At 42.3% G+C, this 13593-nt stretch overlaps 1 protein-coding gene across 3 annotated transcripts in view; it reads right to left on the reverse strand.

The window, feature by feature from the left end:
• The window catches only part of LOC140994560 (C-myc promoter-binding protein-like), a 78132-nt gene that overhangs the window by 6717 nt on the left and 57822 nt on the right, over positions 1-13593 (reverse strand). For all 3 annotated transcript variants that reach the window (XM_073464259.1, XM_073464256.1, XM_073464257.1), the window contains 11 exons: positions 12509-12637; positions 10337-10456; positions 9909-10058; positions 8229-9439; positions 6968-7196; positions 6410-6513; positions 5621-5796; positions 5081-5248; positions 3748-3928; positions 3355-3609; positions 2765-2882 (listed from right to left, as the gene is read on the reverse strand). In XM_073464259.1, the coding sequence (XP_073320360.1) occupies positions 2765-2882; positions 3355-3609; positions 3748-3928; positions 5081-5248; positions 5621-5796; positions 6410-6513; positions 6968-7196; positions 8229-9439; positions 9909-10058; positions 10337-10456; positions 12509-12637 (2841 nt within the window). The remainder of the gene's footprint in view (positions 1-2764; positions 2883-3354; positions 3610-3747; positions 3929-5080; positions 5249-5620; positions 5797-6409; positions 6514-6967; positions 7197-8228; positions 9440-9908; positions 10059-10336; positions 10457-12508; positions 12638-13593) is intronic.

Below are 13593 nucleotides of genomic sequence, written 5' to 3' on the forward strand. Positions count from 1 at the left end.
TTGATGTGTATATCAACAAAGAATTCACAGCAATTTTGTTGAGTTGTGTACAGCTTGTGATACTAAAGCTACTTCCTGTTTACATTAGGGGTCGACCAATATGGCTTTTTCAGCACCGATACCGATTATGAGAAATCAACGAGACTGAAAACCAATATTTTGGACCGATATTCATTTGTGGTCATAATGGCACACTTTGTGTCAACATTTAAAACAACCAGTGCTGGAATAAAACTAAGTACAAATTACTCAAGTACTGTTCTTACAATTTTGATGTACTTTACTTGAGCACTTGATTTTCTGCTACTTTATACTTCCTCTCCAATACATTTATTTGATACATCTAGTTACTAGTTACTTTGCAGATTCAGATTATTCAGTGTTTCTAGGCTGTTAATTGTGACGTGTTACCAATCAGATCGTGTTATGGGTGGGACATTTTGTGAGAGGATGCTGCATCAGAGCAAAAGTAGCACATTTTTAAATTAGTTTATTTCATCAGCAATCTGACAGAAAAATCACTGATACCAATAATCGTAAAAAATACTGAAAGGCCGATAATTGGTCTACCCCAAGTTAACATAGTTGAATGTTATGAACTAGGCTACAGATTTCTTTACTGATCTACACATTTTTTCAGTTTAATAATGCAAACTGATTTAGTAAATACTGGTGGTTAGTATGAATTAGAAAGGACTCTGGAGCAAACCCTGGTGAGTGAAAGATGATGGAAAATTAAGCACTAAAATTCAAACTAAAGGTATTCAGAATAGCAGCCTGATGCTGTTGTTGTTCTGTACCCAGCCCTGTAAGTACTACAAAAATGCCGTCTTTAAAAGTTGCTGAATAAAAGTGAATGTTCATGTCAGCAAACACATTCACCAGAGATGCAAGCCTACATTCAAACACAGAGCTGAGCTGCATTTGAGACAAACACGTTCCATATCAACAGTGTGAAAGTCAGATTTCACACTCATTCAAAACACTGTGACACCATGAAAAGTCAAGGCTGAATTTACACAGACGACACTGCGGTGCATCAAGCAGAGAACAGACAACAGCGGGAGACAGCAGGCCTCAGACAGAACAGGACACAAACAACAGGACTCATCTGTGGGAGTCTGCAGCAGAGAAGAACACTCACTCTCTAACAACAGAGTACAATTAAGTCCTGAAAGACAGAGAGCAGACAGAGCCTGTTAGCACAAAGATTAGCCGCCTGCCTCCATGACTTCTTCTCCATTAAATAATCAATTAGTGCAGATGCAGCAGAGCTTAAGACATAATTAAAGGAGCTCCAGTCAAAGCTCAAACAATGTGATAGAACTATGTTTTTTATATTTGTTACATGTCTTTTTTGAGAAAGGTTGAGAATGGCTGCTGCCATTTTTCATCTCTTAGTGGACGTTTATTCACATGCTTCATGTGTGTCTTGATCTATTTGCTAAGACCATTTCTGTTCCACTTTTGTGAGTGTAAATGCTAATACTATATATATATAGTATATACATATATACACATATACACACATATATATATACATATACATATATATATATATATATATATACACACACACACACACACACACACACACACACACACACACACACCAATGTTCCATCTAAGTTTAGCATAAATTCTTTACAGAAATCCTGATTATTAGAAAAGAAAATGTAAATTAAAAGGTAGTTACCGTCCACTACTCTAGTGTGATTATTAAAAATGGTGGGGTTACTCAGGTGCCTTTCACCCATTGCAGAAGAATACAATGTGATGAGGTAATTAAAAAGAGCTCCAGTCAAACATCAAAAAAAGAAAAACAACCTGATGGACGTACTGCATTTGTTTGTTTCACGTATTAATTTGTGGAAGGTAACAGTCTCCTCACCAGCCCACAGGAAGAGCGCCAGGCTTTGAAACCAACTTTCGCAGTGGCCAAACCCATGCAATTACACTGTGACATGATGCACTGTTCCCCAAAAACAGCTTTTTCCCATAAGCTTACATTGTGAAAGAAGTGGATAATTTTTTGAGTGTCACAACCCCCGCAAAATTACTCGTTTCACTGTCATAATTTGAGCCATTCGGTCCCATAATATCTGGAAAGTCTAGAAGAGCTACACGATTAAATTATTTTATCCCTATTCAAGTTAGCCGGGCGCTAACCAGGAAGTTAGCCGGCCTGGTCAGCGAAAGTCTCTAGTGCACAGGCTCTACAGGCAGAAGTTGAGCTTTTTTGGCTTCATGTACCACTAAGCATTTTTGCTAGGAATGAACATGGTTCCGTCTTCAACGCTGTATCCAGATTTTCCTTGTTTGATCCATGTCTCCTCATTGCTCCACACAGATCTGAAGTGTTCATCTGCAGCCTTTTCTCACCCCTTCAGTTGACATTTAAGTCAAATGATTTATGTGGCGTGCATCTCGATCTATTCACTGAGCCCATTTTTGCAAAACATCTATATATCAATATTAAATGAAAGAATATAGGCCTGTTCTCAATTATTCACAATACAAGTGGTATAGAAAACATACCAATTCTATATTTCATTCCACGTGTTTTGCATTATTTTCTTACTCTCAGTCTGCTCCTGCTGAATCCACACATCCTTCATGTTCACTCACATTTTTCTGTCTCTTTGGGATCATAACTTTAATGCCACTGTTTCTTCAGAAAACAGCAGCAGTCAGTATTCATGTCAGAGTAAATATCCCTGTGAACTTCACATTGATCTGTTCTGCAGAGAGCGATGTGACTCACTGTATGTGTTCCAGAGGATGTAGAGAGGCTGGATTGTATCCTGGTGCAGCTTGAGGTTGTCCCACAGCATCTGGATCAACACGTGTTTACTGTCCTCCGACATCCAGTGACGAGGAACCTAACAAGGGACAAGATAGAGTCAGTCTGACAGTCAGAGTGTACAGGGACACAAAAAACAGGTATATGACCCGATCCCTTTAACAAAATATGTGTATTTCAATTAAAATCTGTAAATCTTTGATAAAAACTTTGAGGGAAATCAGTATAACAGTAAAGTATAGCTGAGTCTCAAATGCAACTTCTTTTTAATTCAATTTTAAATAAACAAAGAGATAAACAAAAGCAACTGAAGTAGTGAAAAACTGATTCTGAAGAGCAAAGTAATGGCTTTTTTTTAAAGTCATTTTTGCTGTCCTTTGGAGGTTTAGTTTATGTACACAATGACAACACTCTCAGTGTGATAACAAGTGAAACAGATGTTAACGTTTCCACCAGAGAGGGCAGTAAAACACTGCATTACTAACTTTAGAAGCGATGATAAGAAGTATCGTTATGTACTGCAAGTTTATTTGTGTGTATGTGTGTCTGACCTGGGAGTCTCTGTTGCAGTGCTCAGAGGTGAGGATGAGACCCGGCAGGTTGCTGGGCAGGTCCAGTCGTCTGAAATACCAGACCAGGTTCCAGTAGATAATGGGATGATGGTCCACCATGTCGGCCTCTGTGATCACCGGGTCACCCTCGTTCTCCAGCAGACTCTCCAGCTCCTTCCACAGAACCAGTGGGCTCAGGTAGGGAACTGTCACCGGCTCGGGGTTGTGGAGCTGCCACTCCATACTTAGTGGGTCCTGGGCGGGACAAAAATTGGAGAGGTAAGATTCCTTATTGTCAGGTTGTCCAGATTATAGGCTGAGATAACCATATACAAACTACTGAACAGTAGTGAATGTTTTAAATACTCCAACATAAATAATGTTGAAACACACCGTGGCTTCATTGAGACGGCTGGGCAGGCTGCCTGACGTTGGCACACAGTGGTTGAGTCGTGATGCTTCCTCGAGAGGACTAAAGACGCTGACGCTGCGGGCCATGGGTGTTCCAGGAGAGAGCGCCCCCTGCCGACGGTCTGTGGGGATGTTGATACCTTGAGCTCTGGTCGATCGAGTCCTGTAAAGACACAGCGAGGACATCAGCTCGTAGCAACAACACACAACTCAGTCACAACATTTAATAAAACAAAAGGAGCGATGGCTTTTTTTTTAAGAAATCTGCAAAACTAGTTTAGTTTCACTTTGTCATAAAAAGGTCACACAGACAACAGAATCCAGATGTTTCAATCACAATATTAATAGCAGAAAATACAGTAATCACAATAATTGGCATTACGCTTTTATGAAGGGTTCATCTCTATTGCTCATACATTTCATAACCTCATGACACACACGCACACATGCACGCGCGCACGCACACGCACACGCAGACACACACACACACACACACACACACACACACACACACACACACACACACACACACACACACACACACACACACACACACACACACACACACACACACACAGCTTTGTTAGGACCAGGTGCTGCAGATAATCTCATTTAGCTCTTTTACAATTCAGATGGGATCATGTGGGTGCAGCTACAGGAGGTTCCTACTTCAAAAGCATTGTTTAATCACACAAATTGGAGCTGGCTGAATGAAGATGAGCTGGAAAAAATGCATACAGCTATACAGCACTTTTGAGAATACATGAGAACAAAAAAAGTTATTTTTCAAGCTCTGAATTTGTGATGATGACTGTCAGCTTTATGGTTATATTTAATCCTCCTAGTTGCCTTCCAATCAGACCAAGATTCATGCTTATTAACATACTAAAAATCAGTCAATTGCTGACTTAAAAATAGGATATGAAGGATATTCATATTCATTTATTGGAGAAGCATTTGTTGATATATTTGTCAACAAATGACAAGATCTCTTCACATCCAGACAGCGAATAGGATCAAAATTGATGCAGTAAACTAGAGATATTGTGCTTTCTATTCTACGTATTATTGTCAAAACTTGTTGCCTACTTTACACAAAATGAAACTGGACTGGCGATAGCAAAGTGTTGATCCTCTCACCTCATGCAGAGATGTGGAGCTACAGAGGTCTCTCGTAAGCTCACTTCTTCATTTTAAAACTTGTAGTTTTCAGAGCATTTTGTTGTACAGTAAGTGTTTATTACTTATCACTGTCATTCAATAAATATGGTTTGTAATTCTTTTTAGGAGAAGTGTGTAAATAAATGTGATGTACCTTCCATTTCCTGAGCACTCCTGCACTCCAATCACAGGGGAGGGAGGGGAGACAGCTGTTGTAGGACAGGGCGTGGACAAGGTGGACGTCCCTGTGTCCAAACCTGTGGAGGCTGAGTATGATGAGGTCATCGCCTCATCCACTGAAGGGCTGCCCTTCAGGAAAAGCCTGTGGAGAGAAGAGAATAGGGACAAAGAGGGTCAGGGATCACATTTACATCCAGGAAAAGTCAAGTATCATTTTTTGACTACAAGCCAAGGAGATGAGCTGTGATGGTTCTTCATGCAGCAGGGTCAAAAGTTGATGATGAAGATGATGTCATGTTGTTCCATGCACCATAGTTTAAAATTTTTTGTCAATAAGTACTCAAAGATGGGGGAATAAAATGACCAAAGACAAAGAGAAGATGACATGATACAGATCCTGAGAAACAATAAAAACAAACTATTCCATTCTTGATCCTGAATAAGAATTCCATAAATGAATTAAGAAAGATACAATATAAAATCCCTCTAAAAAAGATAAAGTGTCATTGTCTACCTGCCAGGTCCTCTCATGTCCCTGATCTCCACGTTGAGGAACGGCAGGAAGGGGTTTCCACAGAAGGGGCAGGTGGTGTTCAGGTTGGAGTCGTCTGCCGTCCAGCCAGCCATGATCTCCTCGTCGTACACCAGGCAGTCACACGTCTTACAGCGAGAACAGCTGGAGATCAGCAGCTGGAAACACACACAGCAATGGGCCGGAGAGCTTTCAGACCAAAGATTTGAAATAACATCTACTTAAGCAATAGTTCTTAGTTCTATTCTGACGTCCTTTATCTTTATACGTATACTTTACACTTTTGAAAGTTTTATTTTATCAGTGTGATTTTATGTCCGACAACATGCAGTCTGCTGCTTTACCCTCGTGTTTATTTTACTGAGTTATAACTGTTGTAGACAAACATACCAATGCAAAGAAATATTCTGCTGAGGGAGAATCTTAATGATTAGCTTGCAAAGCAGAATCAAAGTTATGAAAGCTGTTTCTAAAACTTTTCATTCAGAGTGAAAAAACATCAAAGAATTCAGTCCTGCTGACAGGCAAACATCAGCTAGCACCCACTGAGTGACAAATGAATGCCAAGAAAATTCTTAGTTGTGAAGATGCTCCCTTTCTTAAAGACTGCTGCAAAAAACAAAAATTCAAAGCATTACTTTGATAAAAAAAAAAGATATTACAGTTAAAAGTAAAAAATTCTAGATGTTTTGTATCAAACTGTTTCTGTTTTCCTGATCCAGTCTTTGACAACTGTGACCCAACTGCAGAATTTCTGTCTTGCAGTTTTACCTCCATGGCGTAGTTGTTGAAGATGCTGGTGTTGCTGGTGTAGCGTGAAGAGCCCAGGTCCGACTTGTCTGGCAGAGGGAACCCGGGAGGCGAGATGACACCTCCTGCAGGAGTAGAATGATCAGAAAAGGTAATGATTAAAAAAAGTCAACAGGTCACCAACATAATGTTTTTCTTGACACATTTTTGTGATGACATTACTCAACTTCTCTTAATGATGGCTCTACTGTATGTTGTTTGGGGAAAAGTGCAATACATATTTTATGCTTTTTGACATTTTAATGACTTTTACTAAGAGACTGCTTGTCATGTTCCGTCTTTGTGTCTCAGTCTTCCATCAAGCAGAAGGAAAACATGAAGAAGAATTATTACTGAATCATGAGACATTCAAATAAACAAACTCTTGATTTTAAGCGAAAATTCAATGTTTCGAAAAGCAGATCAGAGAGTAAACCTTGGTTTTCAACTTTGAACATATTTGAAACCAAAATGTAACATTTCTTCAGCTGAAGTAAGACATTATTGGCTAAACTGTCACTGGAGCAAGGTTTCTCTCACCAGGGAGCAGAGATGTGGGTCTCCCAAGGCTGGAGCCTGGAGGGGTGCTGTCCAGTCTGCTTCGGAGGGGGCTGCGTCTGGGGCTCCTGCGGGGCCCCATGGGGCCGTTCCTCTGTGGTGACACTACAGAGCTCCCCGACTCCCCACAGTACTCCTCATCCAGCAGGGAGGAGCAGTCTGGCTCTCCAACACCAAGGGAGGACACACTCAGACGGTCACTGTGACCATCCTGGATGAACAGAGGAGGGCCAGGCAGGTTAATGTTGTCATGGACTACACAGGTGTCTCATCTTCAAGCTATAATACTCACAGCAACGGTAGATCAAGTTCAGCTCTGACTTGTAACCAAGACCGCTCACATGAGGTACAAAGAAAAAACTTAATATATTATAAAAGGAAGTCATTTTGTACTGTACTCCCCACTCATCTAACCTACAACTTTAATCACACAAACCACTCAAATCTAGAGTTATTGTGGCTGTAACTAATGATTATTTTTATAATAAATAAATCTGTCGATTATTTTCTAGATTCCTTGGAGGGCCAAAACTCAAAATAAATGATGGGCCATGGGCCATGGGCAAACAGCAAATGCATCTTGTATTGTATTGTATTGTTATGATGCAAAGATGCTACTTGGATCTTAAGTTCCCTTACTATGCAAATGTCACTCTGCCTGCCATGCTCAGATTATACAAGGTAATTAGATATCCTACATATGTATAAAAAAAAATATTGTTTTTAATTATTTTCTTTTTTTTCACTAGAAACATCTCACAGCCAAACAGAACCTCATGGCCATCCCAGTTTCTCTGACACAATGTCTTTAAATCTCTTGTTTTGTAAGTACAAAACCTAAAGATATTCAGTTTAATGTATGAAACAGAGAAAAGCTGAAAATCGTCACATTTGTGAGGCTGTTAAGAGCATTTTCTGACATTTTTACATGAAGAATTACATAGTTGATCAATATAGTTGGTCAAAGGAGGCATTTACACACCATCCACAGGAAGAATACTGTCAAACATTCAAAAGGCCACAAGATGGCAGCAGCGCTCCAACTTTAGTCTCATCTTAGACTCCTGCTTATGTGAGAGCTTTATACTCTGTGCCACACAAATGCATTTGTTACAACCTATTTTCACAGTATAACAATAACATTCATGTCACAGACTCATAATGTGTTCAAAGGCGTGAATGAATGCTGGGACTTTGCATTAGCACACAACAATAAGGTAACTTTAACATCAAGACTCTGTACCTTGGTCGGTGTGGTGTACGTGGCAAGACGAGAATACCAGCGGCTCGCCTTCTCTGCCACACCCTTCCCAGCAGAGAACACACTGGTCTTGAATACGTCAAGCGTTGGTGTGAGCAGAGTGTCCAGAGCGAAAGAGGAGGAGGAGGGTGAGGGTGATGCCAGGCTCATCCTGTCTGTCCTCTCCCTGTATGGGCTGGGTCGAGGGCTGGGTCGAGGGCTGGGGCTGGGGGTGGTGCTGGAGCTGCGACAGGGAGGCGACGACCACAAACGTTGGCGTGTAATAGTTTGGGAGGGCGAGGGCGGTTGGAAGGTGCGTGAGCGCGGCATTCCAGCAGTCCTGAGGGGGGAGCTGTGGGGCAGGCTAGCTCTGCGGGGGCCAGAGAGTGAGGACTGGTGGAGGAGGAGGGGGCTGGCTGGGTCCTGCAAGTCCAGACTGGGTGTCCGGCTGCTCAGTGGGCTGCCCATGTGATTCATGTAGAGCTCAATCTCCCTGGCCAAGTCCCTACGAGCACTTGGCGTGCTGGCTTCGTCACCATCCAGGTACTGAGTCTCATTTTCCTGCTCGGACTTTGACTCTGCTGCCAGCAGGGACAGAGGGTCGTAGCCCATCTCAATGTCTGTGCGCTTCACAGCTCCTCTGGACACCTCAGTGCTCATGCCACCGTAGCTGGCGCTGCGTTCAACAAGTTTCTTATGAGATTTGTTGGTCTTGTTAGAGCCTGTGGGAGGCTTGTCTAAATCCAGATCCTCCAAATCAAAAATGGCCTCTGCGTTACTTCTGTCCTCATCGCTGGAGTCCTGACCTTCTGTCTCCTCTTCCTCCTCTCTGTGATCAAGACTTCTGGCAGCACTCACCTTTGCAGACGCCCCCTCTGATCCACCCAAAGCGAGCGAGCGTGGCCTCTTATTCTTACTGAAGTTGGCACCCGAAAGAATTTTGACATCTGCGCCCAGGTGTCCTGCGATCTTTTCTGGGTCCGTTTCACCCTGGCTCATTCCCAGGCCGAGGACAGTGGTGCCACTGCCGCTGCTGCCCACCGTGTCACCGCTCAGCCGCCGGCTCCTCACCCCCTGCCAGTCAAGAGCCGAGCCACTGCTGGTGCTGCCCACCACGTCCTCCTGAGCACTCTTATGTCTCCTGAGCAAACTGTTTGTCTGGACCTCACCGATCTCATCCAGGGAGGAAGAGAAGAGGAGACCTGCAACATGGCCTGAGAGAGAGGGAGGAGAACTACTTAATCCTTTGTATTTGTGTTACTAAGTGAGTTACAAAGCAGGAGGACTAATTCTGGTGATGTGATTTCAGTAAGAAATACTAACACACCTAAAAAAAGTTGCATTGGCTGCAAACAGCAAGTGGAAAGTAAATATTACGTTTTGTAGAGATAAAGAAACATTCATCAGTCAGAAACGCTTTCAGATTCTGAAAACAAGCGTTCCTAATATGCTGCAGCTCTCATTCCTTCCTCTGGATCCTTCTCCATAGCAACAGCAGCTGAAGCTCATGAGTATTGAAAAATTTAAAACTCAAAGTGTGTATTTCTATGTTCATGAACACTGGGCATTTGATTAAAAGATAACTTTGGAATGGGAATTTATTGTGGAGAAAAACATTTCAACTCCCAGAAAATACCCTCCCTTTGTAAAACTATTTAAATCTACTGAAGCCTTCTTCTTCACCTGTGCTGGCGGAGCTCTTGGGTTTACAGGATGAATCATCGAATGGACAACTGCTGCGAACAATCCCACGGGATTTGTAGTAGGAGTGAACCTCCATGTCCAGCTGCGGGAGGCAGTCTTTACTTCCCTTGGCGCTCTCCGTCTCTGACACTAGAAACACAGATATTATAATTTAAAATCAGTCTTTTTTATTTGCACAGCTTGAAAAATTGCACTGCTCGTGAAAAGAAATCCATTGAAGGACAACACACGACTGAAATGCTTTGATGTTGCGAAACCAAATGAATGAATCATCTCTGGATGAGAAAGAAAGATCAAGGCAGAAGAAAGGGAATTCCCGTGTGGCTGTGAAGCTGCCAAGTCCTTATTTTTTAGAAGGTACAGTAGACAGAAATATCAGGTGATATGAGATCAGGCAGACTACTGACAGGAGCTGCAGTCGCTCTCCTTCTTGTCATCTTTGTCAGGGGCGGAGTCCTGGGCGGTGGGGTCTCCTCTTCGAACCTCCTCTTTGGACAGTGAGTTATAACCCAAATCTGACTGATCTCCTAGAGGACAGAGAGATAAGGAGACAGATGAAATTAGATGAGGGGGACACGATGGAAGTCTCTGATATGAAACCACAAGATCACAGAAATATGCAACACAATGCATGGAAAATCTATGCAGAGGAGACAGCAATTTTTCTCTGAAAATAGTCACTTCAACAATGCTATACATGATATCTTTCCTATTACTGAGCACTGTGCAACAACTGTGCAGGTTTGAGGGCAAAGTCCTTTAGTTACCGAAAATTATTTACATAACATTTACGAAACATACAACCCTGATTCAATGTTGGGACGCTGTGTAAAACACAAATTAAACAGCATGTGATAATTTGCTAGTCCTTTTTGACATATCCTTTGTTGAGAACAGTACAAAGACAATATATTTAATGTTTTACGCATCAAAGTTAAAATATCTGCTTATTCTAAATCTGCCGCCAGCAACATGTTTCAAAAATTGGGACACGGACAACAAAAACACCTTTTTGGAACATTCCACAGGTGAACAGGTTCGTTGGTAACAGGTGATAATATCATGATTGGGTATGAAAGGGGCATCCTCAAAAGGCTCAGTCGTTCACAAAGATGGGGTGAGGTTCACCACTTTGTGAAACACATGATTGTACAAAAAAATCTTGCTACATTGGCTCAGGAAGTTCAGAACACAGTTCGTTTGCAGATGATTTGCAGCCTGTTGTTATTTACGTTTTACACAGTGTCCCAGAGTTTCTGGAATTGGGGTTGTACATAAGAGAAAAACTAGAGAGGCATTTCTTCCCTTTCATCTCCGCTATTCTGGGAGGCACAGCACAGTTGCAGGGCGAGGAGAGAAAAAGCCGCTAAGCTGTGCTGAATAAAAGAATCCTCCTCGGGGCATGCAGAGATGTGCTGCTACTATAAAGATACTCACTGCAGTTTCACAGCTGCTAATGAATTTAACTGTTAAGACTTGACGTTAGGATAAAAAAAACAAAAAACAACCTGCCATCTCTCCAGACTGACTCTTCTGTCTGTCTCTTAAACTTTCTTATGTCTCCAGGCAACCAGCTGTCTGATGATTTGTTCTCCTCTTTCATCTTCCCGTGAACCTCTCTGGTCGTCATCTCTAAATAAAGCATGAGGCGGCACAGCTCAGCTGTAATACAGTATGGAGTGACACGCCACTGATGACAACTGACAAAACTCATTCCGGGACTGTAATCAATGAAAAGCACATCGAGGTCCTTCCCTCCTGCTGTGCTATGAGCCGTGGTTCCCTCTCAGACTTTCTGCTCACAAGGCAAAGTCTCCTGCTGAGGTGCTGTCTCCGTGATTAAAATTATTTCTGTAATCAAAAAGAACGTGCCTCTAGGTAATTACTCGCCATAATTGACAATGACAAGTCACTCTGTGGTGAAGCGAGGAGTGAGAGTAAAAGAGAAACTCAAAAGAGAGATGAGCAAGAGAGGAGCAGCAGACTGTGATGTGATGTGCCAGATAAACAGATGACACAGTGGAGGAAAGAAAGAGGAGGCGAGACCACCGAGACGAAGAGAAACAGAAAAGTGTGATGATGAAAGGGCTGAAGAAGTTGGATTATAAAATATTGCAAGATAAGACAGAAAAATGCAACCAGAGAGAGACAGACAGGCAGGCTGACAGAGAGGTTTACCTGGGTGGAGGGTGGCTTCTCTGAGCTCAGAGCCCCCCCAGTGTGAGTGGGCCACCAGGGCCCTGGCGCCCACGCTGCCGCCCCCACAGCCGGCTGCATGCAAGGGCAACACAGGCAGGGCCAGAGTGAAGGGCAGGGTTAGGGACAGAGCAGAGCAGAAACCACAGCCGCAAAACCAGGGAGAGACATGGATGGACAACAGGGACAGAAGGGAAGTGGAAAAACAGGCAGCAGAGGTACGGAGGTGTAAGAGGAAGAGGGGAATGAGGAAGAGGCCGGTCGGTGAGCGGGAACAAATGAGGAAGGAGGATAAAAAATGTCATTGAGAGAGAAGAAATAGATGTAGAACAAGATGGCTGCCTGTGAAAAATTGAGTCGAACAGCAGCCATGTTGAGTGTACCTGTGCTAGATCTATCATCAGTGGGGTCTACTTTGATGGAGTCAGTGGCGTAGGGGCCCTGCTCGGCCAGGTTAGTGTCGGCAGAGCTATCCAGGCTGCCGTGACTCACAGCGTCCAGGTCGCTGCCATCTGCCCAAAGACAACAAGGCATTAAAGGAAGCCGGCGCCATTTCTGCTCCACAAGGACCCAACTGCTTTTTTTTTTATTGCTCTTTAAGTGTTGAGAAGGGGCTGACAAGAACATGATGAGTCTGAGTGCTACAGAATTTTTCATGTCGTGAAGAAAATATATTGTGATTGTGTCTTGCTTCTACATTTTTTTTATAAATCCAGTTAAACCAGTGTACACGGTAAGAATGACTTATAATATGAGAGAGGACAGTTTAAAAGCTTAAAAATACTTGAGATGTGAAAACTTTCTGCAAAATTAATAAGTTTTCATAATGAAGCCACCGGATAACACATTTATTTATGGGTCAAATACTATCCTTCCATTTCCTCGAAAGGAACTAATTTGGAACTGTAAATACTTATGAACATTCACATGTAATGTAAATTGGTAATAATCAAAGACAAACACTGACTCAGTGGTTACACCTAGAATTAATTGATTCTAATTAGCTCCTTGTGTAGCCTAGAGAGTCTGTTAGTCAGTGCTGTTTTGTCTCTGGTCGAGGGGAACCAGGAAATAGCATGCTGTGATTTCCCACTCAGGTCAGGTGACCATGCACAAATGTGAAACTCATACACATATTTTAACATCTACGGAGAATTAACTGTCCAATAATAAATGAGTATTCATTTGTTTTTAAAAAGGGTTAAGCATACTTCAAGGAAAATCCCTCTAGATATCAACAAGTGCTTATACACTCTCCACAACTAACTAAACTCAAATAACTGTTGCAGAACATTCCCTCGATTTTCCCACAATAAGTACCAAATTACATAATTATTTCCAGGCAACTTCAGAGGAAGGTTGGCCAGTTGTTTTCACTTCTTGAGTTGGCGTGGGAGCATTATCTAATCTAATGTGTGAGACGGGAGTGGAGTGGAGCAAGAGTCATGCATTAAACGTTTTGTCATCA

The sequence above is a fragment of the Pagrus major genome, chromosome 4 (genome assembly GCF_040436345.1).
Source record: "Pagrus major chromosome 4, Pma_NU_1.0".
NCBI lineage: Eukaryota > Metazoa > Chordata > Actinopteri > Spariformes > Sparidae > Pagrus > Pagrus major.